Source organism: Alosa sapidissima, chromosome 9 (assembly GCF_018492685.1).
Source record: "Alosa sapidissima isolate fAloSap1 chromosome 9, fAloSap1.pri, whole genome shotgun sequence".
Taxonomy (NCBI): Eukaryota; Metazoa; Chordata; class Actinopteri; order Clupeiformes; family Clupeidae; genus Alosa; species Alosa sapidissima.
In genome coordinates, this window is record NC_055965.1 from 26,303,334 (window position 1) to 26,330,712 (window position 27,379).

Here is a 27,379-nt window from a genome sequence, read left to right on the forward strand (position 1 = left end):
ATGAACTTTGAAGTCAGTTCTGTGTAGTAGATTTTTTTTCAAATTTTTTGACATCAACCACATGTCTGTAGGCCGTGTGGAAAGTGGTGTCCATCTAATACACCAGCAGACTGGTTTGGGCAGGAGTGTCCCTGTAGTACATAAAAACCTGTATGTGTGTTTGTGTGTATGTGTCTGTGTGTGTGTGTGTGTGTGTGTCTGTGTGTGTGTGTGTGTGTGTCTCTGTGTGTGTGTGTGTGTGTGTGTGTGTGTGTGTGTCTGTGTGTGTGTGTGTGTCTCTGTGTGTGTGTGTCTCTGTGTGTGTGTGTGTGTGCAGGCGCGCGGGAAAATATTTTTGACCAGGGGTGCTGAATAACAAAAATAATGGATGTCTGACGATTCCCCCCCCACCCCCCGGATATTTTTCGGATTTTGACTGCTAAATACGTCATTTTAGTGCGGTGTGCGGGTGATAGCGAGAAGTTTTAGAAAAGTCTTGGGCAGCCACAAATTCCAATGTTCCGCGACAGCACTCCGAGTCCACTGCGCCCACCCTAACCCCACAGGAGCGCACTTGACATCATTAGCCTATTTCAGTATAGCTAAGGAAAATTACTTTTCTGATTGTCAAAACCACACCAGAGATGTTAGGCTTTACATGTAGGCTAATAATCAGGCTGCAATGATCTCGCAAATAATTTCTGAATAGCCTAAAGTGTGTCGTCTCCACAGCAAGTAGGTGTCCTAATAATTTCTATCTTAGCGACTAGGATAGTGAAATGATTTCACTAGCTATACATTTATTAATTTTGCAAAACTGTAAAACACAATTAAAGTTTCTTTCAGCTTATCCATGCTTTTTTTGAAAGTGTAAATCGCATAGAATATGTAGGCCTATGTCAACCGTAGGCCTACACACTTGATCGCTATCACATAGCTGAAACCACGCTACGGTTCTTACAGTAACTGACTCACGTTCACGTTGATCTCTATAACTGTTAATTTTTAGTTGCCTATATTCGAACCTATCCATAACCCTTTTTTGCTATTTGGCTCATCATTTCACATACAAAAATATAAATAATGTCAGACAGGGAATTAGTAATTATTTAAAAATATGTATAATAATTTTAAAAAATCTATCTCCTGCCAGCAGGGGGTGCTACAGCACCCTCAGCACCCCCCTTCCCGCGCCCTTGTGTGTGTGTGTGTGTGTGTGTGTGTGTGTGTGTGTGTGTGTGTGTGTGAGAGAGGTAATACGGGTACTTTCTCCACTTTCTGTGTGTGTGTATATGTGTGTATGTGTGTGTGTGTGTGTGTGTGTGTTATTGTGTGTGTGTGTTTGTGTGTGTGGTAATACTGGTCATCTCTCCATGGTGTGTGTTCTCTGTTGTAGGTGTGTGTGTGTGTGTGTGTGTGTGTGTGTGTGTGTGTGTGTTTGTTTGTGTGGTAATACTGGTCATCTCTCCATGATGTGTGTTCTCTGTTGTAGGGGTGTGTGGTCAGCAGTGGAGTGTCTCTTACCAACCTGAGAGTATCTGTGCTTTTGTGGGGGATTCAGTGGACATGTCCTGCTCTTACACCTACCCCAGTGGGCTGAGTATTAAGCAAGCTTACTGGACAAACAAATACTATGGGGATTATCCTGATCTCCGTTATGACGTAAACTATAAATCCAGGATCCATGTTAATTGCAGCAGAGCTGGGAGATGCCAGTTACGTGTAAACTCATTAACTACATCAGATATTGGTCCGTTTATCTGCAGGATTACAACAGATAATGAACGTGGAAAGTGGACTGGAACACCAGGGGTCCAGCTGTATGTCAGAGGTAAAGGGAGATAACATCATTATGCTTGTTTACTGGTTCATCATATTACGTTTATGTGTGTCTTTATGTGTGTGTGTGTGTGTGAGAGAGAGAGAGTGTGTGTGTGTGTGTTGCTAAAAGTGTTGTTGGTGGTCGCTATTAGGTGGCAGTCTTCCCTCTGAGCAAAATCACCCTGCCCTATTGTAGTGACGGGGACAATGTACAGCAGGGGATGTCGTCCTTCGGATGATACATTATATCTAGTTCCTGTCTCACTGTGGTCATTAAAGGTCCCATGGCATTTATGCAATAATAGGGTTACCTGGCTCATTCAATTCATCCTAATAATGGCTGTCACACATCACCAGGTTGATGCTACACATCAGTGGTGGTTAGTGAGGTTCTTCCTTCACTGCGAAGCACTTTGGGTGCCATGGAAATGCTATAAAATGCAGTATGTTGTTATTGTGTATTTGTGTGGGTGTTTGGCTTGTTGTGTTTGCCTGTGGGTGTATCAGTGTCCGCAGTCATCATGTGGTTGTTTTCCATTTTGTGTAAGATTCAGAAAGAGGGCAAGCCAACATTCACACAACCTTCTATACAGTACACACGCATGAATTCATCCACAAGCAACATTATATTAGTGTACTGTGCCCATGATTCCACAATAGTTCTGCCCTTTAGAAGTACTTACACAGGCTACTCCTGTCCTCTTGGGTCCTTTTGTAGTACTAACCATGTCTCCATGACGTGTGTTCTCTGTTGTAGGTGTGTGTGTAAATACTGGTCATCTGTGTGTGTGTGTGTGTGTGGGTGAGTGTGTGTGTGTGTGTGTGTGTGTGTATTTACATGCATGTGTGCTCGATGTTATAATATGTGAGCATGTTTGTGGACGATTGTGTGCATGTGTATAGCCTTCAGGAGTAAGGAAACAGTCTTGTCATGATTGTGTCAAATATCTCCACAGATGCCCCTCAGACTCCATTCATGTCCATCAGTCCTTCTGGTGACATAGTGGAAGGAACAAACGTCACTCAGACCTGCAGCAGCAGATCTGATCTACCAGTGCAGAAATGCAGCTGGTACAAGACTGGTAGCCATGTAGCCCTGCAGCAACAATCTTCATACACTTATACCATGTGTAACATCAAGCCAATACACAGTGGACAATATTACTGTCACATAAGATATGCCTGTGGCTATAAGAACTCAACTCTTATTAACCTGAAGGTTTTCTGTGAGTGTTCCTTTCTGAACTTCTTACCAGTCAGTCATGTGAACCATAATGTGACTTTATAGTAAATTGTTATTTATCCTCCAAAGTTTTCTGTGAGTATACCTTCTTTAGCTATTTGTATTTTATATATCATCAGTAAACAGCTGCTGTGTACCTGCACTTTTTTGTGGCCTGAGCCATTATATACTTAATGTTTCATTTATCAATAAGTGCAAATATTTTATGAGTAGATTTATTTGGACAATGCACTAAGTTTGTGCATGTGTAATAATCCATTTGACTTGATAAGCAAATTGTTTCACCTATTTACATACGTCTTCACAAACTACCTAATTACCATATTTTATTTATTTATGTTTTGATATTGTTTAATATTTAGACCCTCCAAGGAACACAAAGGTTGTGATTGATAATCCTGGACAGATAGCTGAGGGAGGCAGAGTGACTCTGACCTGCAGCAGTGATGCCAACCCACCACCACACACATACAGCTGGTACAAGGGACGTGCACAGCTGAGCTACAGACAGAAGATGTTAACCTTCAGTAATGTCCATTCTGAGGACAGTGGAAACTACAGCTGTCAGGCCACTAACACCTATGGTTCCAATGCATCTCCTAATACAGAAATACATGTTTTATGTGAGTTTAAAGTTGTTATTCTATATGCCGTTTGGGAAAATAGTAACACATAAAAGGTTGCATGGAGGTTTGGCAATTGTATGGTAACACATTCTGACTTGCATTTTCTCATCTTTCAATAATCCCACAAATAATTTTCTCCTTAGATGGTCCAAGGACTCCAGTGGTTGTGATTGACCCTCCTGGGAACATAACTGAGGGAAGCAGAGTGACTCTGACCTGCAGCAGTGATGCCAACCCACCAGTGGAGAGCTACACCTGGTTTAAGGTAAATGAGTCCACTCCAGTAGGATCAGGACAGCAGTACAGCATCACTGACATCAGACCTGAGGATGGAGGACAGTACTACTGTGTGGCCAGGAACAGACTTGGATCACATGTGTCTACTGCTGTATCCATCACAGCCAGGAACAAATATGGAGCTGAGAACTCAACTACTGTGTCCATCACTGTTACAAGTAAGGAGATCTCTCTCTCTCCCTCTCTCTCTCTCTCTCTCTCTCTCTCATTGTGAGTGTGTGTGAATAAATATGGAGCTGATAACTCAAATGTGATGTCAGTCATAGTTGAATGCATCTCATCACACAGCAGTGTAAGGGCACATTCATACAACTGTTTGGTCCGGACCCGAGTTCATTTGGACCTACACTGTAAAAAGTTTAACGTAAAATGTACAGCAACTTGCTGGCAGCAAATAACCAGCAAGTTGCTGTATTTCACTCTACAGTACACCTACTGTATATGAAATCACAGTACCTATGCCTGATACTGCAAACTACAGTAGTACTACCAGTGCTGTAATGTATACAGTATTGAATTGTCTACCGTATTTTTAATCACAGTACTTATGGATCATACTGTAACTTAGTACAGTAGTAATACCAGTGCTGTAATATTATATACAGTAATTTTGGGAAATTCATATCCTGCTTTATCTACAGCCAGGATAAATTTCACTAGGCCTAGGTATGGTTTAGGCTACACAAACTTGCATAAATAACCATTGACAACTTGTTATCAGTTTGAAAAGCAAGTACATTTATTAACTTTTTTTCCGTTTAGAAATTCTCGTGTGCTGCATCCTAACGTTAGACCAACGGTTGCAGTCAGCCTGATCCACCACCAGTAGCAGAGTGAAGCAGCACCTAGCAGAAATAGAAGAAAAAAAGATAAACAGTGTTAGATAACAATTTTCAACTGAAACTGAAGGCTACTTACAAGTGCAACTTTAGAATAATCATTTATATATATATACTGTATGTTTTTTGAGTTTACTGTCAAAATTTCAGGCTGAAGATGGTGTTAGCATAACTCAGTTTCACAAGGTATATTTAGCTGCTAACGTTAGCCAGCTGGGTGAGCTCATTGATGATGTTTGCTTGCAGCAACACATAGATATATGTACTGATTACGATGCGTTAACGTTACATAAGTTAGCTGGTAGCAGCTAAACCTCCACGTTAACGTTAACCAGCAGCACATCATCTTCAGCCTAACATTGTGACAGTAACATACTAGGCCTAGCACTACTAGCGAATGTTTTATATAAATTATATGAATATAATAAACTGTAACTTACTGAGAACTAAGGTAGGCCTAATATAAACGAGACTGCCAAAACGTTAACATAACATAAAACATTAACGTTAATGCCACCTTCACAGCAACAGCAACTATGATAGCTAGCCTAACGTTACTTACTTAGTTGATCCAACAAGCATGGATGAGTTTGTAAGTTAGACAGTACAACGTACATAGACTGTACACATGCCCGAATTTAATGTAGTACAATTTCACAATGAAACATTAACGTTACATAAATAAATGCTTGCTTACCATTAAGGTGGAGCTGCGAACTTGACAGAGTGCTGAACACCGTTGGTCTGACTGACTGAACTGTTGCTCAAAAATGATCTCCCGCCGCCGGACAGTTCAAACGTCGTCGCGCGGAGCACGTTTCAATCACCACGTCAAAATTTCCCAGTAAACCATAAATCCATGACTTTTCAATATCTTTTCAAAATGATGATTTGGATAGAAAATCAACATAATATCAATGTCACCTTGCTATCTGGGAGCTTAACTTTGTATTTATGTGCAAAAAGAAAACAGAAAACCCCAACTGATTTTCCGCCATGTTTTTTCAAAATTTTCAAAAAGCTGACAAGTGAGGGAGGAGTCAGATTTATTACTGTGTTATGATTCGCAGCAAATTTTTATTACTGTAGTTTGACCATTTTTGACCATAATTCATAGCGAAACTACAGCAACATACTGTATTCACAAATACAGTACACATTTTTCTCAAAAACAGCAGTGATGCTGTGAAAATCACAGAATCTTGTTACAGTGTATGGTTCGGTGATTTTTTCCTAATGTGAACGCAGTCTACCGAACCCGGATGCGGACCAGGGTTCGCTTGAAAACGGGGGTCTGGGGTCCTAGATACTAGGTACTTAGAACTCTGGCGAAGTTTGAATGATATATGTTCCAAAACCAGGAAATAAACTGCTGTTTTTGCGACATTGCCAAGTGATATTGGTAAAAAGAAGCTAATGTTTATGACACAAACAGACCCAGGTCCGCAAATGAAAATGTAATGTGAAGAGAGCAGCTGGGTCAGGGCTAGGGGGGAGTAATCACACTCGGGTACGGTCCAGTTAAACGGACTCAGTGTGAATGTGCCCTAAATTGTAATTCCTCATCTCATTTGTTTCACATCGACTCCTACAGAAGAGCGTCCGCTAGTAAAGTATTTTCAAACTACTGAAAAATACAGTATTTTATTCCAAATAATAAATACATAAATATGGACCTCAGAAGTCTACTGATGTGTCCATTATAGTCTGGATTAGTAAATTAGGTATCAGTACATGTCCAGTTTTCTTCAGTGATGAGTTAACGGGAGAACTCCTCTTCACTTCATTTTTGTCTCATTAATTCCTTCAGGTTGGCAGAGCCCTCTCTCAACTGCTGTGATAACAGTCTCTGTCTGTGGAGCTGTGGGACTCCTCTGTTTGGTTTTCTTAATGAGGTGAGTAGATAGAGATAGATAGATAAATACTTTATGGATCCTCAAGGGGAAATTCAAGACTGGATGTGATTAAAATACAGTCTAATAATGTTCATATAATACAATACCAAATATTATATTTATTATAGCAGTGTTGACCCAGTTGTACACTGTCCAGAGAAACTTACATTATATTTAAACTAAACACTAAAGAAAACACATACAAGTTTGAAATGGTTTAGAATCGCTGAATTAGAATCTGAAACTGTCTGAAAAAAAAAATCAAGACTGTGGACAATTTCTGTGTTGTTTTGTTGCAGCAAGAAATGCAAGAAAAATGCAACACAGACAAGGGAAGACCGGGTGAGAAACACAATATCGGGAATGTTTACTTGTGCAACATTCATGAATGATTTATTTATATCATAAGTAACCAAGTAACCAAGTAATTGGTTATGTACATGCAACTGATTTATTTATCTTTAGAATACCCGGGATTATGGTAATGTTGGCCATGGTGGACCATCTGATGGCACCCAACCTGATGCTATATACCAGAGTCTGAACCCCAACACCACCCAACCTGATGCAGTTTACCATAGCCTGAACCCCAACACCACCCAACCTGATGCAGTTTACCAGAGCCTGAACCCCAACACCACCCAACCTGATGCAGTTTACCAGACCCTGAACCCCAACACCACCCAACCTGATGCAGTTTACCAGAGCCTGAACCCCAACGCCACCCAACCTGATGCAGTTTACCAAACCCTAAACACAAATACTACCTAAAATCCAATTCTGATAACATAAGTTATCCTATTTTGACTATCTAAAATGCAATGTCTGAGAGGTGTGACTTTAAGATATTTAGGACCAGTGGCCTGTCCACTTCCCATTCCTGTGTACTTTGTGTCCAGTGTTATTCTTTTTTGCTGATATTTACATTTACAGCTACTGTAGAAGGGTTCATACAAATCATGTGTTATGTTTCTGTATATAATCTGCTTTTGATTCTTACATGGGCTTACATGGGCTTGCACTGAGCAGATATAGTAGTTTAGTGTTTCTTTTAAATAATGTTTTTATAATGTACTGTAGCTTAATAAGCTTTTTGCATACTCTCTTCAAATGATCACATTTTTCATACAAGTATCATTTTTTTAAGACCGTTCCTTTAAGAACCAATAGATTGTACACTTGGTTTTTTATACATACATACATTTTTTAAGCATACTTCATATGCTTGTGTGTTTAAATTGATTTAAACATTCCAAAGAAAAAGTGTCTATGATGGTGCAAATAACAGTTTAAACTTTCCCCACATAAGAAAGTCCTGATGATATTGGATAGATGTTTGCCATGTCAAATCAGGTTTATTATTATTTTTTTAAATCCCTAAAAACAACAACAGTTAAAAACAACACCAGTTGACCAAAGTCCTGTGCAAATCATTCCTCCAGTGAGGAAGAAGAAGAAGAAAGAAAGGACTCTTCGTGTTGATGGAAGGCCGACATAGCAGACGCTCATCATATCAACACACGTGATGATCCACTTGATGGAGATGATCCATAGAATAATGCACCATGTCTGCCAGCTGTGCTGTGTTCACCTCTGACATCTGAACTCCCCCCGGTGGCCAAAATGCCACAGTGCAGCCAATGTGACACTCATGCAGAGAGCAGAGATCCTGCAGAAGGTGTTACTGACTGTGGGAGTCCGTGCCCTTTATAGCCCTCCAACTTAAAGGCTCCCCCTGTTGGCCACACTGTTACACTGCAACCAGTGGCACTCATGCAGAGAAGGAGAGATCGTCCAGCACGGCAGCCCAAAGTCAAAGAGCACTTCTAGCAACAGAGGAGTGTGTCTCATAGTTTGGAGACAGAAGCCTTTATCTCACTCTCAATATGTCTTTTTTCTCCTCTATCTGTCCACAATAATGACACACACACACACACACACACACACACAGAGAGAGAGACACACACACACACACACACACACACACACACACACACACACACACACACACATTAATATAGAGTTCACTGGAGTGGCTAAAATGCTAAACGGATGTGCTACAATAAAGGATGTTTGCCTGACCTCGTTGTGGTGTGAAGACTCTTAACCACACAGGAAGCTGAGGGGCATCGTAGCTGCCTGGAGGCAGATGTACAAGCATGGAGAAGGGGTATCTAAAATGAAAAAAAGATTACAATATAAAATCAAATAAAAATAACTATGAAGAACAGACAGATTATGAATACGAAATCAAATATAATATAAGGGTGCGTGCACGTAAAATCATTATCAAAGAGCAACTCACTGATGCACTAGGACATTGTGCATCAGTGACGTCAGTAATTTTTGCAGAGTTGACCACACTCTCAACAAGAGCCCTGGCTGTCTCTTCTGGTCTGGATTTGTGATCTGGACGTGACTGAGTGACTGACCGGTAGCAGAGGCGAGTCATGGTAAGAGACAGACTAAACCTGTTATGGCTACTGAGGACATGTGAACCATATGGATATAAGTTTGTGTTATTTGGAAGGTTAGGTTTCCTTAAGTCTTTTTCATTTTTACCTGGTGACACTCAACAGTGTTTACGAGTGAAGTTGAAAACATCACCATCTCTGCTTGTAGTCTTTTCAACAATAATAATACAAGTAATGAGTAGTGTCACCTTTTCATCGCTGATAACACAAATTAAATGAAGTTAATGTACAATCAAATTAATTCAGTTGAAATAACATGCTAAGAAACATGCTAACAGATGGCTCTGCACCACACTGATGTTCTGTGTTGTTTTAGTGTCAGTTTCTACAAAGCCTGTAGTTCTAATGTTGTCATTGAAACCTTCAGGGTTTGCTGTTGATGGTAATGAGCTGTGTGACCTCTTATTCTGTGATGGTCCTGATCACAACTCAAGGTATGTTAAACACTTAATATTTGACTTTCCTGTTTATGTCAATGTTGGCTCATGTGAAAGCTAGCTAGCATGCTATCTGGTGTCTTTTGATTATTTTGATTATATAGTTGCCAGTGTTGTGGTGTGAAATTTAGTTGTTGTTTTTTTACATTTCCATGGGGTTGTCTATACTACCTACTCAGGCTGACTATTTCATTGACATACAGTTGTCCCCAGAATTGTTGGCACCTCTGCTAAAGTTGACTAAAAAGAGGAATATAAAATCTTTTGGAAATTGATCTTAATGCCTTAAGTGAGAAAAATGATGACATATCCAACCTTTAAGGACACAAATTTTCTTTGTGAATGAATAATGTATCATAAATACATAAATGTTCTTCCTTAAAATACAGAGGTCATAAATATTGGCACCCCTATGTTAAATTCCAATAGAGGCAGACCAACAATGAAATCAATGAAACAAATACAAATTACTACATGAAGTACATACACTTTGACTGAAGAAAAACTAAGCAACAAGAATACTGTAACTATTCATCATCTCTCTGTCTGCCTCTTCCTCTACCTCCTTCTCCTCTTCCTCTACCTCCTTCATCTCCTCTTTGAGCTCCCCCTCTCATTCTCATTCTTCTTCTAGCTCCTTCCATTTTTGTTGAAGACAGGTGAACTCACCTGCTGCCTTTTATAGCACACCTGAGTGCTGCGTTTTCAAATTAGCACATGTGTGCTTCCACAACTGGTGGTTGTGGTTATCCAATTTGTTCATTAGTGTGGTCATTGGCAATCCAGGGCTTTGTAATGACAAGGAAGTAACCTTACAATCCTTATCTGTGTCTAAGGTGTGAAAATGTGTGTAGAGTTTTACAAATCACTGTGTGTGAAGTTTTGCAAAAAGGGTGAAGCAGACACTGTGTGTAATGCTCTGCAAAGGTGAGGAGGTGTTTTGCTCCTTGGAGTAGAATTTTGCAAATTGTGTGGAACTTTTTATTTTAGTGTGTAAACAATCGTAAAATTTATCACATACCCTTCACTATACCTTCAGATTGGCATAGTTTAATTTCAGTTAGCCTATTAGCTGGTTTGATTTGCATTGAGCTCAATGAGCATCAAACCAGCTAATAGGATAACTGAAATAACATCAGCCTACTCCTGTCCTCTTGGGTGCTGTTGTAATACTGGTCAGCACTCCATGATGTGTGTTCTCTGTTGTAGGTATGTGTGTGTGTGTGTGTGTGTGTGTGTGTGTGTGTGTGTGTGTCTAGGTATGTGTTTGTGTGTATGTGTCTGTGTGTGTGTGTGTGTGTGTGTCTGTGTGTGTGTGTGTGTGTGTCTCTGTGTGTGTGTGTGTGTCTCTGTGTGTGTGTGTCTCTGTGTGTGTGTGTGTGTGCAGGCGCGCGGGAAAATATTTTTGACCAGGGGTGCTGAATAACAAAAATAATGGATGTCTGACGATTCCCCCCCCACCCCCCCACCCCCCGGACATTTTTCGGATTTTGACTGCTAAATACGTCATTTTAGTGCGGTGTGCGGGTGATAGCGAGAAGTTTTAGAAAAGTCCTGGGCAGCCACAAATTCCAATGTTCCGCGACAGCACTCCGAGTCCACTGCGCCCACCCTAACCCCACAGGAGCGCACTCGACATCATTAGCCTATTTCAGTATAGCTAAGGAAAATTACTTTTCTGATCGTCAAAACCACACCAGAGATGTTAGGCTTTACATAGGCTAATAATCAGGCTGCAATGATCTCGCAAATAATTTCTGAATAGCCTAAAGTGTGTCGTCTCCACAGCAAGTAGGTGTCCTAATAATTTCTATCTTAGCGACTAGGATAGTGAAATGATTTCACTAGCTATACATTTATTAATTTTGCAAAACTGTAAAACACAATTAAAGTTTCTTTCAGCTTATCCATGCTTTTTTTGAAAGTGTAAATCGCATAGAATATGTAGGCCTATGTCAACCGTAGGCCTACACACTTGATCGCTATCACATAGCTGAAACCACGCTACGGTTCTTACAGTAACTGACTCACGTTCACGTTGATCTCTATAACTGTTAATTTTTAGTTGCCTATATTCGAACCTATCCATAACCCTTTTTTGCTATTTGGCTCATCATTTCACATACAAAAATATAAATAATGTCAGACAGGGAATTAGTAATTATTTAAAAATATGTATAATAATTTTAAAAAATCTATCTCCTGCCAGCAGGGGGTGCTACAGCACCCTCAGCACCCCCCTTCCCGCGCCCTTGTGTGTGTGTGTGTGTGTGTGTGTGTGTGTGTGTGTGTGTGTGTGTGTGTGAGAGAGGTAATACGGGTACTTTCTCCACTTTCTGTGTGTGTGTATATGTGTGTATGTGTGTGTGTGTGTGTGTTATTGTGTGTGTGTGTTTGTGTGTGTGGTAATACTGGTCATCTCTCCATGGTGTGTGTTCTCTGTTGTAGGTGTGTGTGTGTGTGTGTGTGTGTGTGTGTGTGTGTGTGTGTGTGTTTGTTTGTGTGGTAATACTGGTCATCTCTCCATGATGTGTGTTCTCTGTTGTAGGGGTGTGTGGTCAGCAGTGGAGTGTCTCTTACCAACCTGAGAGTATCTGTGCTTTTGTGGGGGATTCAGTGGACATGTCCTGCTCTTACACCTACCCCAGTGGGCTGAGTATTAAGCAAGCTTACTGGACAAACAAATACTATGGGGATTATCCTGATCTCCGTTATGACGTAAACTATAAATCCAGGATCCATGTTAATTGCAGCAGAGCTGGGAGATGCCAGTTACGTGTAAACTCATTAACTACATCAGATACTGGTCCGTTTATCTGCAGGATTACAACAGATAATGGACGTGGAAAGCGGACTGGAACACCAGGGGTCCAGCTGTATGTCAGAGGTAAAGGGAGATAACATCATTATGCTTGTTTACTGGTTCATCATATTACGTTTATGTGTGTCTTTATGTGTGTGTGTGTGTGTGAGAGAGAGAGTGTGTGTGTGTGTGTGTTGCTAAAAGTGTTGTTGGTGGTCGCTATTAGGTGGCAGTCTTCCCTCTGAGCAAAATCACCCTGCCCTATTGTAGTGACGGGGACAATGTACAGCAGGGGATGTCGTCCTTCGGATGATACATTATATCTAGTTCCTGTCTCACTGTGGTCATTAAAGGTCCCATGGCATTTATGCAATAATAGGGTTACCTGGCTCATTCAATTCATCCTAATAATGGCTGTCACACATCACCAGGTTGATGCTACACATCAGTGGTGGTTAGTGAGGTTCTTCCTTCACTGCGAAGCACTTTGGGTGCCATGGAAATGCTATAAAATGCAGTATGTTGTTATTGTGTATTTGTGTGGGTGTTTGGCTTGTTGTGTTTGCCTGTGGGTGTATCAGTGTCCGCAGTCATCATGTGGTTGTTTTCCATTTTGTGTAAGATTCAGAAAGAGGGCAAGCCAACATTCACACAACCTTCTATACAGTACACACGCATGAATTCATCCACAAGCAACATTATATTAGTGTACTGTGCCCATGATTCCACAATAGTTCTGCCCTTTAGAAGTACTTACACAGGCTACTCCTGTCCTCTTGGGTCCTTTTGTAGTACTAACCATGTCTCCATGACGTGTGTTCTCTGTTGTAGGTGTGTGTGTAAATACTGGTCATCTGTGTGTGTGTGTGTGTGTGGGTGAGTGTGTGTGTGTGTGTGTGTGTGTGTATTTACATGCATGTGTGCTCGATGTTATAATATGTGAGCATGTTTGTGGACGATTGTGTGCATGTGTATAGCCTTCAGGAGTAAGGAAACAGTCTTGTCATGATTGTGTCAAATATCTCCACAGATGCCCCTCAGACTCCATTCATGTCCATCAGTCCTTCTGGTGACATAGTGGAAGGAACAAACGTCACTCAGACCTGCAGCAGCAGATCTGATCTACCAGTGCAGAAATGCAGCTGGTACAAGACTGGTAGCCATGTAGCCCTGCAGCAACAATCTTCATACACTTATACCATGTGTAACATCAAGCCAATACACAGTGGACAATATTACTGTCACATAAGATATGCCTGTGGCTATAAGAACTCAACTCTTATTAACCTGAAGGTTTTCTGTGAGTGTTCCTTTCTGAACTTCTTACCAGTCAGTCATGTGAACCATAATGTGACTTTATAGTAAATTGTTATTTATCCTCCAAAGTTTTCTGTGAGTATACCTTCTTTAGCTATTTGTATTTTATATATCATCAGTAAACAGCTGCTGTGTACCTGCACTTTTTTGTGGCCTGAGCCATTATATACTTAATGTTTCATTTATCAATAAGTGCAAATATTTTATGAGTAGATTTATTTGGACAATGCACTAAGTTTGTGCATGTGTAATAATCCATTTGACTTGATAAGCAAATTGTTTCACCTATTTACATACGTCTTCACAAACTACCTAATTACCATATTTTATTTATTTATGTTTTGATATTGTTTAATATTTAGACCCTCCAAGGAACACAAAGGTTGTGATTGATAATCCTGGACAGATAGCTGAGGGAGGCAGAGTGACTCTGACCTGCAGCAGTGATGCCAACCCACCACCACACACATACAGCTGGTACAAGGGACGTGCACAGCTGAGCTACAGACAGAAGATGTTAAACTTCAGTAATGTCCATTCTGAGGACAGTGGAAACTACAGCTGTCAGGCCACTAACACCTATGGTTCCAATGCATCTCCTAATACAGAAATACATGTTTTATGTGAGTTTAAAGTTGTTATTCTATATGCCGTTTGGGAAAATAGTAACACATAAAAGGTTGCATGGAGGTTTGGCAATTGTATGGTAACACATTCTGACTTGCATTTTCTCATCTTTCAATAATCCCACAAATAATTTTCTCCTTAGATGGTCCAAGGACTCCAGTGGTTGTGATTGACCCTCCTGGGAACATAACTGAGGGAAGCAGAGTGACTCTGACCTGCAGCAGTGATGCCAACCCACCAGTGGAGAGCTACACCTGGTTTAAGGTGAATGAGTCCACTCCAGTAGGATCAGGACAGCAGTACAGCATCACTGCCATCAGACCTGAGGATGGAGGACAGTACTACTGTGTGGCCAGGAACAGACTTGGATCACAGGTGTCTACTGCTGTATCCATCACAGTTGAAGGCATCAGTGCATCAGGTATCAGTGCATCTCCATGTCTCTATAGCGATGATTTAACTTGGGATTCCCCATCTCACATCATTCCCATTGACTCTTACAGGAGAGCAGAGTCCACTAGTGACTGCTGTGGTTGTAGTCTCTGTGTGTGGAGTGGTGGGTCTGCTGTGTGTGCTTGTCTGGCTGAGGTGAGTCAATGGGACTCAGACACTCAAACTCAGACTAAACATTTCTTACAGGTTTGTATCTTATCACTATTCATAATGTATTTTTTCATTTATATGATTGTATGTGTCATTCCACAGGCAGATGAAAAGGAGTCAGGAACCAGGTGGACAGGTAAAGTGTCTGATTCTCCAGTGTCAGGTTCAGTCCATCCTGCTTCAGCATCTAACTCTGACTTCATCATCTGTCTCCTCAGGACCAGCACTACTTCAGTGTCACCGGCCAGAGCACAGCTGCTGAGGATGCAGGAGGAGCAGAGGATGCTGGTCACTACTCCACCATCCAGCCCCACGGCTCCACACACACAGCAGGAGCTCAGGGGGACGAAGTTCTGTACGCCAGTGTCCAGTTCAAGAAGGCAGGAGCTGCAAAGGGGTGAGTCTCTGACCTGACAGCAATGAGCACTACAACAAGCAAGTGATCTCTTCAGCATTTAGAGTTTTGCTGACTCTGATGGTATGAGTTGTGAGAAATATAATTCTTACATAGAGTTCAGAAAATGTAATAGTTGTATTTACAAATTTGTTGATTTTAAATTATGATGTAACATTATATTATATTATATTATATTATGTTATATTATGTTTATGCTGTATCACCCTCAGCTGATACAATATGTGTAATGTCATATCCATGATTATGACTTTATTGATGTGTTTATCTTGTAGTTCCCCTGTTCAGCCAGAAGGGGAGCCCTCTCCCATCTACAGCAGTGTGCAGCCAAGAGTGGATAACTCTGTGGTCTACAGCGGTGTTCAGCCCAGAGGCATCTAGCAAAGGAGAGACTCCACTCACACAGAAGGGATGAAATGTTTTCATGTTCAACTGTAGACTTGAACAGAGACACAGAAGGGCTGATGAACATGAATGTATTTTGTATTTGTATTTTAATGGAGTTTTCTCACACAAGTCTATCTGCAGTGTGCCTGCCTTTTTTAACTGCTCTTGTGAATGCATAAGGTGAACTTGGCATTTTCATGCTATTAAGTGTTTGTTACTATTAGCATATTAGCATTTGAACTTTCTTATGTATTAGCCTTATTCACCCAGCGGCCAGAACGAGGCTAAAGGGTACACTTGCCATTACACCTCAGTCCAGCAGATGGTGGTGGTAATGCACTCCGTTTGCAAACTGCCAAAAAAAACTCACTGAAGAAAAAGAACAGGCCAGTGAACCCTTCTTCTTTTTCGGTGAGCTTTATTAGCCTCGTTCTGGCCGCCGGGTGAATAAGGCGACTGTGTGGTAACTGCAGCTTATGACATGTAAAGGGCAACTGCTGTTGCAGATGCATTATAACTTGTGTAATCAAGACTTGTATCATGAAATCATCTGCTGTAGTATTTCAAATTAAATGTGTTTTGCTTTCTTACATCTCTGGGGTTGTTTTCTTTGTTTGTATCAATGTGATTCGAAATGTTGGAAATAAAGACACTTGTTAACATGTAGGTATCAGAGCCAGAGTCACATGAACTAAAACATCTGGACCACACATGACACAGCTCTAGCTCCAGTCAGGTTGGGGTGATGGTCATGCCATTGATGCCACAGTCATGTCAGCACTCTCTAGATGGTTATGAGCATGTTTACATTTGTGGTACCTAGTAGACATTTTCGTCCAAAGTGGAGGCCGACATAGCAGATGCTCATCATATCAACACATGATGATCCACTTGATGGAGATGATCCATAGAATAACGTACCATGTCTGCCAGCTGTACTGTGTTCACTGTTCACCTCTTACATCTGAACTCCCCCTGGTGGCTAAAATGCCACAGTGCAGCCAATGTGACTCATGCAGAGAGCAGAGATCCTGCAGAAGGTGTTACTGACTGTGGGAGTCCGTGCCCTTTATAGTCCTCCAACTTAAAGGCTCCCCCTGTTGGCCACACTGTTACACTGCAACCAGTGACAATCATGCAGAGAAGGAGAGATCGTCCAGCACGGCAGCCCAAAGCCACATAGCACTTCTAGCAACAGAGGAGTGTTTCTCATAGTTTGGAGACAGAAGCCTTTATCTCACTCTCTATATGTCTTATATCTTCTCTATCAGTGGAGTGGCTAAAATACTAAACGGACGTGCTACAATAAAGGCTGTTTGCCGGACATCAGTGTGGTGTGAAGACTCTTAATCACACAGGAAGCTGAGGGGCCACATGGCTGCTTTGAGGCACTTGTGTAGGGTGGAGGAGGGGTATCTAAAAGAAGCAAAAAAATGTAATAAAAAATCATTTATAAAATGTAAACTGCAGAATTATGAAAAAATAGATATGTGACTCTCTTTATCATATAGGAGCACATGCATGACGCACAGAAGTGAGATCATCATCAAAGAGGAACTCGCAGGACGTTGATCATCAGTTACGTCAGTAATTTATGCAGAGTTGACCACACTCTCAACAAGTATATAGTCTTTTGATTATATAGTTGGCAGTGTTGTGGTGTGAAATGTTGTTTTTACATGTCTACATACTACCCACTCAGGCTGACTATTTCATTGACATACATGTTGCTTAATACTTATATTATATATTTACTTATATATTATATTTACTGCATTTCATGCAAGAACTTCTGCAATTCTATATAGAGCTGCAGCTCTTCTGAGAAGTGGCTTGTGTATGAATGTGTTACCTACAAAAAAAAAGTTTAAGTTAGCAGATGAGTGTGTGTGTGTGTGGGTGTGTGGGTGTGTGTCTGTGTTTGCACATTTGTGTTTGTGTTTACACATTTGTATGTGTGTGTGTGTGTGTGTGTGTGTGTGTGTGTGTGCGTGTGTATGTGGGCTTGTTTAGTACTTGAATGGGAGACCTCCTTGGAAACTAAGAGGCTGCTGTAAGTAGTGTTGGTGGATGGTTAGTAGGTGGTACTCTTCCCTCTGGGCAAAAATTGATCTCAATGTCCTAGTGCAGTGACGGGGACACTGCAGGAGATGACATCCTTCGGATGAGACATTAAATCTAGGCCCTGGCTCACTGTGGTCATTAAGGGTCCCATGGCACTTATTACAATAATATCTGACCCCCCAATAATGGCTGCTGCACATCACCCAGGTGGGTGCTACACATTAGTGGTGGTATGAGGTCCCCTATCCTGACGAGCCAGACCCACATCAAGATGTAAGGTCTGGGGACTCACCATTTGCAGTGCTCAGTCCGAGGGGCGGGATAATCGGTTGTCTTTCATATTCCCTCTGCACGCAGTAGGATAGCACTACAACCCATGAGTCCCATGCGTTTTCCCACCAGCGGAGCTAGTTCTTTGACTAGTTCAAACTTTTGCCAACTTAAAAAAAGCTTAACTCGTGTCACGGGAATTCATGCCGAACCGTTGCAAATCTGCTATCAATCATTATGTTAAGCCCGCCTACCGACACACAATGTGATTGGCCTATCGAAGTTTAATTTTTCCAGCTCGCAAGCCAACGGAGAGTTGCTAGACTAACCTGGCAGCAAATTACATTTGCTGCCGCTAGGGTGCGTCTAGATTTCTAGGCTAGAGGTCGCCCCTTCGCTCTGAAGCTCTTTGGGTGCCATGGAAACACTATACAACTACACTCTGTTGTTGTTGTGTGTTTGGCTTGTTGTGTTTGCCTGTGGGTGTATCCGTGTCCACAGTCATCATATGCTTGTTTTCCATTTTGTGTAAGAAAGATTCATAAAGAGGGCAAGCCAACATTGTCAGAAACAGACCACTTTCTATACACACATTTGAATTCATCCAGAAGTAACATTATATTAGTGGACTGTGCCACTGCTGCAGGTGTGTATGTGTGTGTGTGTGTGTGTGTGTGTTTTGTAATACTGGTCCGCTCTCCATGATGTTTGTTCTCTGCTGCAGGTGTGTATGTGTGTGTGTGTGTGTGTGTGTGTGGTGTAATACTGGTCTGCTCTCCATGATGTTTGTTCTCTGCTGCAGGTGTGTGTATGTGTGTGTGTGTCTGTGTGTGTGTTTGTTTGTGTGTGTGTGTGTGTGTGTGTGTGTGTGTGTGTGTGTGTGTGTGTGGTAATACTGGTCCGCTCTCCATGATGTTTGTTCTCTGCTGCAGGTGTGTGTGTGTGTGTGTGTGTGTGTGTGTGTGTGTGTGTGTGTGTATGTGTGTGTGGTAATACTGGTTCTCTCTCCATGAAGTTTGTTCTCTGCTGCTGGTGTGTGTGTGTGTGTGTGTGTGCGTGTGTGTGTGTTTGTGGTGTAATACTGGTCCGCTCTCCATGATGTTTGTTCTCTGCTGCAGGTGTGTGTGTGTGTGTGTGTGTGGTAATACTGGTCCGCTCTCCATGATGTTTGTTCTCTGCTGCAGGTGTGTGTGTGTGTGTGTGTGTGTGTGTGTGTGCGTGTGTGTGGTAATACTGAACATCTCTCCATGATGTGTATTCTCTATTGTAAGTGTGTGTGTGTTTGTGTGTGGTAATACTTAGCATCTCTTCATTGTGTGTTTCATGTCGTAGGTGTGTGCGTGTGTGTGTGTCTGTGTGTGTATGTGATAATACTGGTCATATCTCCATGGTGTGTGTTCAGCAATGGGGTGTCACTTACCAACCTGAGAGCATCTGTGCTGTTGTGGGGGATTCAGCGCTGACTATTAAACAAACTTCCTGGACAAACAAATACTATTGGGATCATCCTGATCTCCATTCTGACTATTAAACAAGCTTACTGGACAAAACAATACTATTGGGATCATCCTGATCTCCATTCTGATGGAAACTATAACTCCAGGATCCGTGTTGATTGCAGAAGAGCTGGGAGATGCCAGTTACGTATAAACTCATTAACTACATCAGATACTGGTCCATATAACTGCAGGATAACAACACACACTGAAGAACAGAAGCGGATTGGAACACCAGGGGTCCAGCTGTATGTCAGAGGTAAAGGGAAATAACATGACATTATGCTTGTTTACTAAGGTTCATCATATTACGTTTGTGTGTGTGTGTGTGTGTGTGTGTGTGTGTGTGTGTGTGTGTGTGTGTTTGTGTGTGTGTGTTTGTGTGTGTGTGTGTGTGTGTGTGCGTGTGTGTGTAACCTTCCACATGTCATTGTTATCAGTCTTATTGAGCTTTTATATGTCCTTTGACTTGTGTAATCAGACCTATAATCAGTGTTGTGTTCTCACTCATGGATGTCCAGATCCCCTAAAGACACCTGTAGTGTCCATCAGTCCTCCTGGTGATGTAGTGGAAGGCACCCTTGTCTCTCTGACCTGCAACAGCAACAGATCTGATCTACCAGGGCAGATCTACAGCTGGTACAAGACTGGTAGACCCACAGACCTGCAGCAATGGTCATCATATAGAATCACTATCTATCACATCACATCTACATACAGTGGAGAAGATTACTGTCAGACAACTTCTGTATGTGGTCATCTTGATGAGATCAGCTCCTGTAAGCCTGCAGGTTGCCTGTGAGTGTGTCATTTTTTACTTCCTGTAGTTACCTAACTGTATTTCCAAAAATTTGCTTTTGAGACATATATATATATATATATATATATATAGATCATTTTGAATCAGAAACAAGTTTTAAATAAATTGGTACAGGGGCATGATTTACCACTGTGTTGCTTTAGCTTGTTTAATATCAGTCTGTAACTGTTTGGAAACTGAAGAGACCAACTGCTGGACTTTTGAGAATTAAATACTGTCCCACTATGCCTGAGAGGATTTCAGTAGCTCAATAGCCTGGGTTCTTGTCATATTTTGCCTTTCATAATAAGCCAAATATAACAGCACTTTAGTTTAGAAGGGCAATTTAGCACCCTGTAAGGGAGGAAATGTTGGATTTCCCACAGCAGCCAATCAGCAGCCAAGACTAATCAAACAAACTTTTATGGGCAAAAAACATCACCAACAAAGCAGCCTTTGAGAACAGTTCATTGTTTTCCTCTCTTACTACAACAAATGCATAAATGAGTAAATAGTGTTAGGTGTTAAATTACCTGGGACATAACTGGACTATAAAGGTTTGCCATTTGTATGCAGATGGTCCAAAGAACACAAGAGTTGTGTCTGCTCCATCTGGTGAAATAACTGAGGGAACTAGAGTGACTCTGACCTGCATGAGTGAAGCTGACCCACCAGTACACACATACACCTGGATCAAGAAGAGTGGAGCTGTAGAACTGAAGTCAGGAAAGGAGAACACACTCACCTTCAGCAAGATCCGTTCTGAGGACAGTGGAGAGTATCTCTGTCGCGCAGCCAATACGATTGGTCAACAGGACTCTCCAGCTGTGTCTGTCCAGGTTTTATGTGAGTATCATAATATCCATTGGGAGTGCATTGCTAAGTTGACTGTATAAAATTATGTTTCCTATTTATTTAATAAAATATGAGGTACATGTCAAGACAGAAATATGATAATTAACTGTTTCCTTCTGTCCAGATCCTCCAAAGAACACAAGAATTGTGTCTGCTCCATCTGGTGAAATAATTGAGGGAACTAGAGTGACTCTGACCTGCATGAGTGAAGCTGACCCACCAGTACACACATACACCTGGATCAAGAAGAGTGGAGCTGTAGAACTGAAGTCAGGAAAGGAGAACACACTCACCTTCAGCAAGATCCGTTCTGAGGACAGTGGAGAGTATCTCTGTCGAGCAGCCAATATGATTGGTCAACAGGACTCTGCTGCTGTGTCTGTCCAGGTTGTATGTGAGTATCTGTATATAAACAGTAAACATTAGGGACAATCAGAAAGAAATGTATGTTTATCACTGCAAATCACTGTTAGACTGTTAGCAAAACAATGATTAATAAACAATAAGTACTTTTGTGTGTAGACTTTACTATAGTGAGTGTACTGTACTGCATGACATGTTTCTATGCCCTTCATTCCAGATGAACCAAAGAACACACAAGTTTTATTTTCTGAGTCTGATGTGATTGTCAATGGCAGTTCAGTGACTCTGACCTGCAGCAGTGATGCCAACCCACCAGTGGAGAACTACACCTGGTTTAAGGTGGATGAGTCCACTCCTTTAGGATCAGGACAGCAGTACAGCATCACTAACATCAGATCTGAAGATGGAGGACAGTACTACTGTGAGGCCAGGAATGAATATGGAGCTGAGAACTCTACTGCTATGGCCATCACAGTTGCAGGTATCTCTCTCTCTCTCTCTCTCTCTCTCTCTCTCTCTCTCTCTCTCTCTGTCTCTCACTCTCTCTCTTTCTCTCTCTCTCTCTGTCTTGCATTGTGAGTGTGTGTGAAAAAATATGGAGCTGATAACTCAAATGTGGTGTCAGTCATAGTTGAAAGTATCAGTGCATCTCATCACACTGCAGTGTAAGGGTGCATTCACACTAGACCATCTGGTCCAGACCCGAGTTCGTTTGGACCGATGGTTCGGTGATTTTGTTCTAATGTGAACGCAGTCTACCGAACCTGGGTGCGGACCAGGGTCCGCTAGAAAACGGGGGTCTGGGATGCGGTTTGTTAGAACTCCGTTGCAGTTTGAATGCTATCTGTTCCAAAACCAGGAAATAAACTACCGTTTTTGCAACATTGCCAAGCGATATTGGTAAAATGAAGCTGCTGTTTATGACACAAATGGACCCAGGTCTGCAAATAAAAATGTAATGTGAACAGAGATCAGCTGGGTCAGGGCTAGGGGGGAGTAATCACACTCGGGTACGGTCCAGTTAAACGGACCCAGTGTGAATGTGCCCTAAGTTGTAAGTCCTCATCTCATGTGCTTGCATTATATTTAAACTAAACACTAAAGAAAACACATAGAAGTTTGAAATGGTTTAGAATCGCTGAATTAGAATCTGAAACTGTCTAAAAAAAAAAAAAATCAAGACTGTTGACAATTTCTGTGTTGTTTTGTTGCAGCAAGAAATGCAACACAGACAAGGGAAGACCGGGTGAGAAACACAATATCGGGATTGTTTACTTGTGCAACATTCATGAATGGTTTATTTATATCATAAGTAACCAAGTAACCAAGTTATTGGTTATGTACATACAACTAATTTATTTCTCTTTAGAATACCCGGGATTATGTTAATGTTGCCCAGAGTGGACCATCTGATGGCACCCAACCTGATGCTGTTTACCAGAGCCTGAACCCCAACACCACCCAACCTGATGCAGTTTACCAGAGCCTTCACCTCAACACCATCCAACCTGATGCAGTTTACCAGAGCTTGAACCCCAACACCATGCAACCTGATGCAATTTACCAGAGCCTGAACCCCAACACCACCCAACCCAATTCAAATACTACCTAAAATGCAATTATGATAGGATAAGGGCCCCTATTTTGACTATTTTAAATGCCTGGTCTTAGCGGTATGACTTTAATATATGTACAGTATGACCAGTTCCCTGTCCTCTTCCCATTTCTGTGTTCTTTGTTGCTGATACCGGTGCCGGCGGAAGGCAAAATAGGAATATGTCACCCCCATGTTCATTGACTGTGTGCTACCTTCGCAGAAGCCCCTGTTTGCAGCGTGCAGATCGAGGCTCAATGTGTGGGGGAGCTAAACGTGGCTACTTTCCAGCGCTACTGGACCACATGGAAAAGTTATACAATTTTGTGGGACAATTGTGACTGGGCCTTACAAAAAAAAAAAAAACGGTAGCCTACAATTCGGCTTTCTAGTAACATAAACATGTTATTATATTATAACAGGCTATTATACAGAAATAAGACTACCTATTGAATATGATGCTGTCTGTTAGGTGTGTGGGACTCTAGGGACGCTAGGGACTAGTCCTGATCAATATAGTTTGAAATGACAAAATTGTCGCCACCAATATTTTAGGGAACTCCTCCTGTGCTATTTGGACTGTTCCGTCGGCCAGGACGACAGTAAAAGAAACTTGATTGTCATTTGATTGGCTGAAACCGAAGTTTACCCAAAACCGAACCGGGTTTATCTGACACACACAACAGCATCAAAGCATAGCCTAGGCCTACTTCACTTTGTGGTGACACTGGTAGAAAAGCGAGCGAGTGTGTTGGTATAGGCTAAGTTATCAGGGATGTCTACCAATACATAACTGAAAAAAGCCCATTGTAAATATTCCCTTTGCCCTTCAGCATGCACATTTTGCCCCTTTTTGCACATGATTAATTGACATCCACAAATTCTTGCACTATGCGAAACCATTTTCCACTAGCCTAAAACCATAAGACTGAAAGCTAATTGCGTTCATGTTCTTCTTAAAGTGACAGGCACACAATTAGACTTACACACCACAAATGTGATGATATTAAAGACGTAAAGGGTAGCCTAATAATTTAAATATCAATATGATGTATTCACATTACTAAATATGTTTAGCTATTAGTAATTATGCAGATCATAAAATACTATTAATTAACAATATAAAGTTTATATGAATTAGAACTATGAAATAAATATACCAAAATATGACACACTATGACAACCATCACTTTCTATGTGTGTGTGTGTGTGTGTGGAGGGTCAATCAAATGCTAAGATTGCCAATGATGTGAATGATCACACAATATTCAATATTACTGATCAAGTCAAGGTGGTGGGGGCACCCCCAAAAAATCACAAAAGTATCGAAATTGACATTCTTTGCTTGGTTTTGATATTGAAACAATAATGTTGGTATTGAGACAACAGGAGTTGGGGATGTGTCCCTACCAAATCTGAGACCAAACCTCCGCCTTTGGTTTCTGTATATAATCTGCTGTTGATTCTTACATGGGCTTGCACTGAGCAGATATAGTAGTTTGGTGTTTCCTTTTAATATTGTTTTTATAATGTACTTTAGCTTAGTAAACTTTGTGCATGCTCTTTTCAAATTATCATATTTTTCATACAACAATAAAAATACAATGTTTTTTAAGGCTGTTCCTTTAATAACCAATAGATTGTTAAATACACTTTTTATACATTTGTTCAGTAATTGTGTACTCTGATTTTTTATCAAAAATACTGTATATAACTATAACACAATATTGTCCATCTGTTTGTGTGTTTAAATGGATTAAAACATTTTTAAGAAAAAGTGTCTATGATGATTCAAATAACAGCTTTGACTTTCCCTACATAGAGTAAGGAAGTCCATCTGGAAATTAGATAGATGTTTGCCAAGTCAATTCAGGTTTATTTAAAAATATCTTTATAAAAGAACACCAGTTGAACAAATTGCTGTACAAATGACAGTCCAGAAACCCGACAGACAAGCAGGTAATGATCAGGCATCAAACATTAGAATTTGTGCACAAATTAGCAAGCTGGCTCCCTATGGGGCAATTGCTATGTCGCTAACTTTTGAGTTCAACACAGTTTAACAACAAATAAGTCAAATAATCTCTTACTCCCCATTGCTGTGTCATCAGCACATTTGGCTTAATCTACTCCTGTGTTTTACCTTGATCTCAGTTTCTGTAAAAAGTTTTCATACTTGCCACGAGAGGGCATTTTATTAGCTTAGTATTGACACATATGAAGTTTTTTTTTTTTTTTTTTTTTTTAAGAAAGCCCCCAATTTTATCCCGGGAATACACCACTATTATCTTGAGCAGAGCTTCTTTATTCTAGAGTATAAATTATCATTGGCACTCAGAACAAAATGCTCTTTACCATCATGTCCATGAATGAAGATGCTATCACAGCAGTGGTCTATATATGTGTCTGAAGACAAAACAGAACCCTGCTCAGGCCATACTGAGAATATTGTGGTTTTCTCGGCTAATGTTCACTGTAATACAAATCGAACAAGCAGAGGAACGGAAAACAAGATAACATGAAGAAATCTGGGAAACTCCCTCTGTATGTCATTTGATAGAGTTGTGAATTGTAGTTTGGTGTCAGAGATCTTCATGTGATGTCATGGTGCTACTGTACTTCCTGTAGGAAGGACCTTATGTTATTATATTTTTATTTATATTGTAACGTCTCACAGCATGCCAACCATCAGCGTGCCCGGGGTTATACTTAGCGCGGGCACACTGATGATTGACAACCGGTCGCTGTAATATGATGCCTGTCTCCAAAGTGACTTACGTATATCAATTATTACAAGGGCCAGTCTCTGTGGAGCAACTCAGGGAAAAGTGCCTTGCTCAAGGGCACAATGGTGGCAGCCGGGAATTCAACCCACACCTTTCCTGGCTACTGAGTGCTAGCCCAGCTCCTTTACCACTGCACTACAACAGCCCGAGCATCAGTTAGACAGGTGAATCTGTTGAGTTTCATTTGGCTTGTTGTTGATGCTTGTGAGCTGTGTCACCTCTCTGTGGTCTGCATAAGTCAAGGTAAGTCAGATATTTCACATGTTTATATTGTTTGTAGTTATGACCCTGCGCTTAATCATGTGTCTCGTCCATCAGTTTACTGTAGCTTATGTTGGCTACAGAAAACACTCGCACCTAAAAGTCATGGGAAGCTCCCACACAGTTGTAATGCACCTGTAGCTTATGTTGGCTACAGAAAACACTCGCACCTACGTCAGCAGTTTCAATATTCACCCTTGAGAGCCCTGGATTACCCTGAAAAACATACAACTGCAATAAACAAGCTGAGTGAAAAGTCCATCATAGCAAAACAGCCTATTTGGTCTCTTTAGTTAAAGGTGCAGTCAGCAATTGCACGTGAGCATTATGTTGATCACATTCAGCAATCATCACTTTCCGATCCACTTGCTACCCAATCTGTGAGTAAATGTTTCCGTCAGTGGTTGCTCAAACAATTAAATGCCCAACACTGGTGCCTAAAAGAAAAACCTCATGCAAAAATATATGATAAAGATTACAGTTAAGATAATAGGACAGTGAGTGGAGGAAGTGGTGTAGCAGGTGTGTATGGTGTAAGTTATTTATTATTCACATAGCTGTCATATTTTGAGGGTTCCTTGTCTATGACTTGGCATCTTTTGTTCTTCTAAAAAACATTATGATCCATATAGTTACAGTTATTTAAAAAACAAAAATGTTTTTTCTAAAACCACAAGTCTCATTTTCTTATGAATGAGCTACACATTGTATTATTTCAAGGAATAGCATGTTGTTTCTTTCAATATGATTTGTCGATGTTTTTTTGTTTTTTGTTTGTGTTGTTTTGTCCAGTAACTGGTCATCTACATTTGCATTGCATTTATTCATTTGCCAGACATATTTGTCCAAAGCGACTTACAGCAAGTTGGAGTTTTGTTTCGACCTATTTCAGTAATCCAGCATGAAAAAAGTCCCTGTTTATTATGTTCATGTTGTTCTTTTCCCGTGAGAACAGTGTGCACACACTATTTCTGTGGTCAGGTGCACAGAAAAAAAGAAAGATAAAAAAAATGATCACTGTCATTACTGTGGTCAGTTGCCCATGAGAGAATAGTTTGCACTCTGTATCTGTGGTCAGTTGCCCATGAGAGAATAGTTCGCACTCTCTATCTGTGGTCAGTGGTCAGG

General features: G+C 41.0%; 2 protein-coding genes across 2 annotated transcripts in view; both read left to right on the top strand.

The window, feature by feature from the left end:
- LOC121718496 (B-cell receptor CD22-like) overlaps positions 1-23,599 on the top strand; it is a 53,586-nt gene extending 29,987 nt beyond the window's left edge. Inside the window, exons 3-10 of the mRNA XM_042103508.1 lie at positions 1,472-1,810; positions 2,757-3,026; positions 3,406-3,666; positions 3,813-4,124; positions 6,616-6,700; positions 7,000-7,042; positions 22,980-23,264; positions 23,385-23,599. Of these exons, the coding sequence (XP_041959442.1) occupies positions 1,472-1,810; positions 2,757-3,026; positions 3,406-3,666; positions 3,813-4,124; positions 6,616-6,700; positions 7,000-7,042; positions 22,980-23,222 (1,553 nt within the window). The 3' untranslated portion in view covers positions 23,223-23,264; positions 23,385-23,599. The remainder of the gene's footprint in view (positions 1-1,471; positions 1,811-2,756; positions 3,027-3,405; positions 3,667-3,812; positions 4,125-6,615; positions 6,701-6,999; positions 7,043-22,979; positions 23,265-23,384) is intronic.
- Positions 9,077-16,105, top strand: LOC121719501 (B-cell receptor CD22-like). The gene is made up of 9 exons (XM_042105207.1): positions 9,077-9,153; positions 9,542-9,608; positions 13,445-13,714; positions 14,094-14,354; positions 14,501-14,779; positions 14,862-14,946; positions 15,064-15,097; positions 15,180-15,358; positions 15,652-16,105. Exons 1-9 carry the CDS (start codon positions 9,151-9,153, stop codon positions 15,755-15,757), a joined length of 1,284 nt encoding a protein of 427 aa, XP_041961141.1. The 5' UTR covers positions 9,077-9,150; the 3' UTR covers positions 15,758-16,105.
- Positions 23,600-27,379: the final 3,780 nt, after the last annotated feature.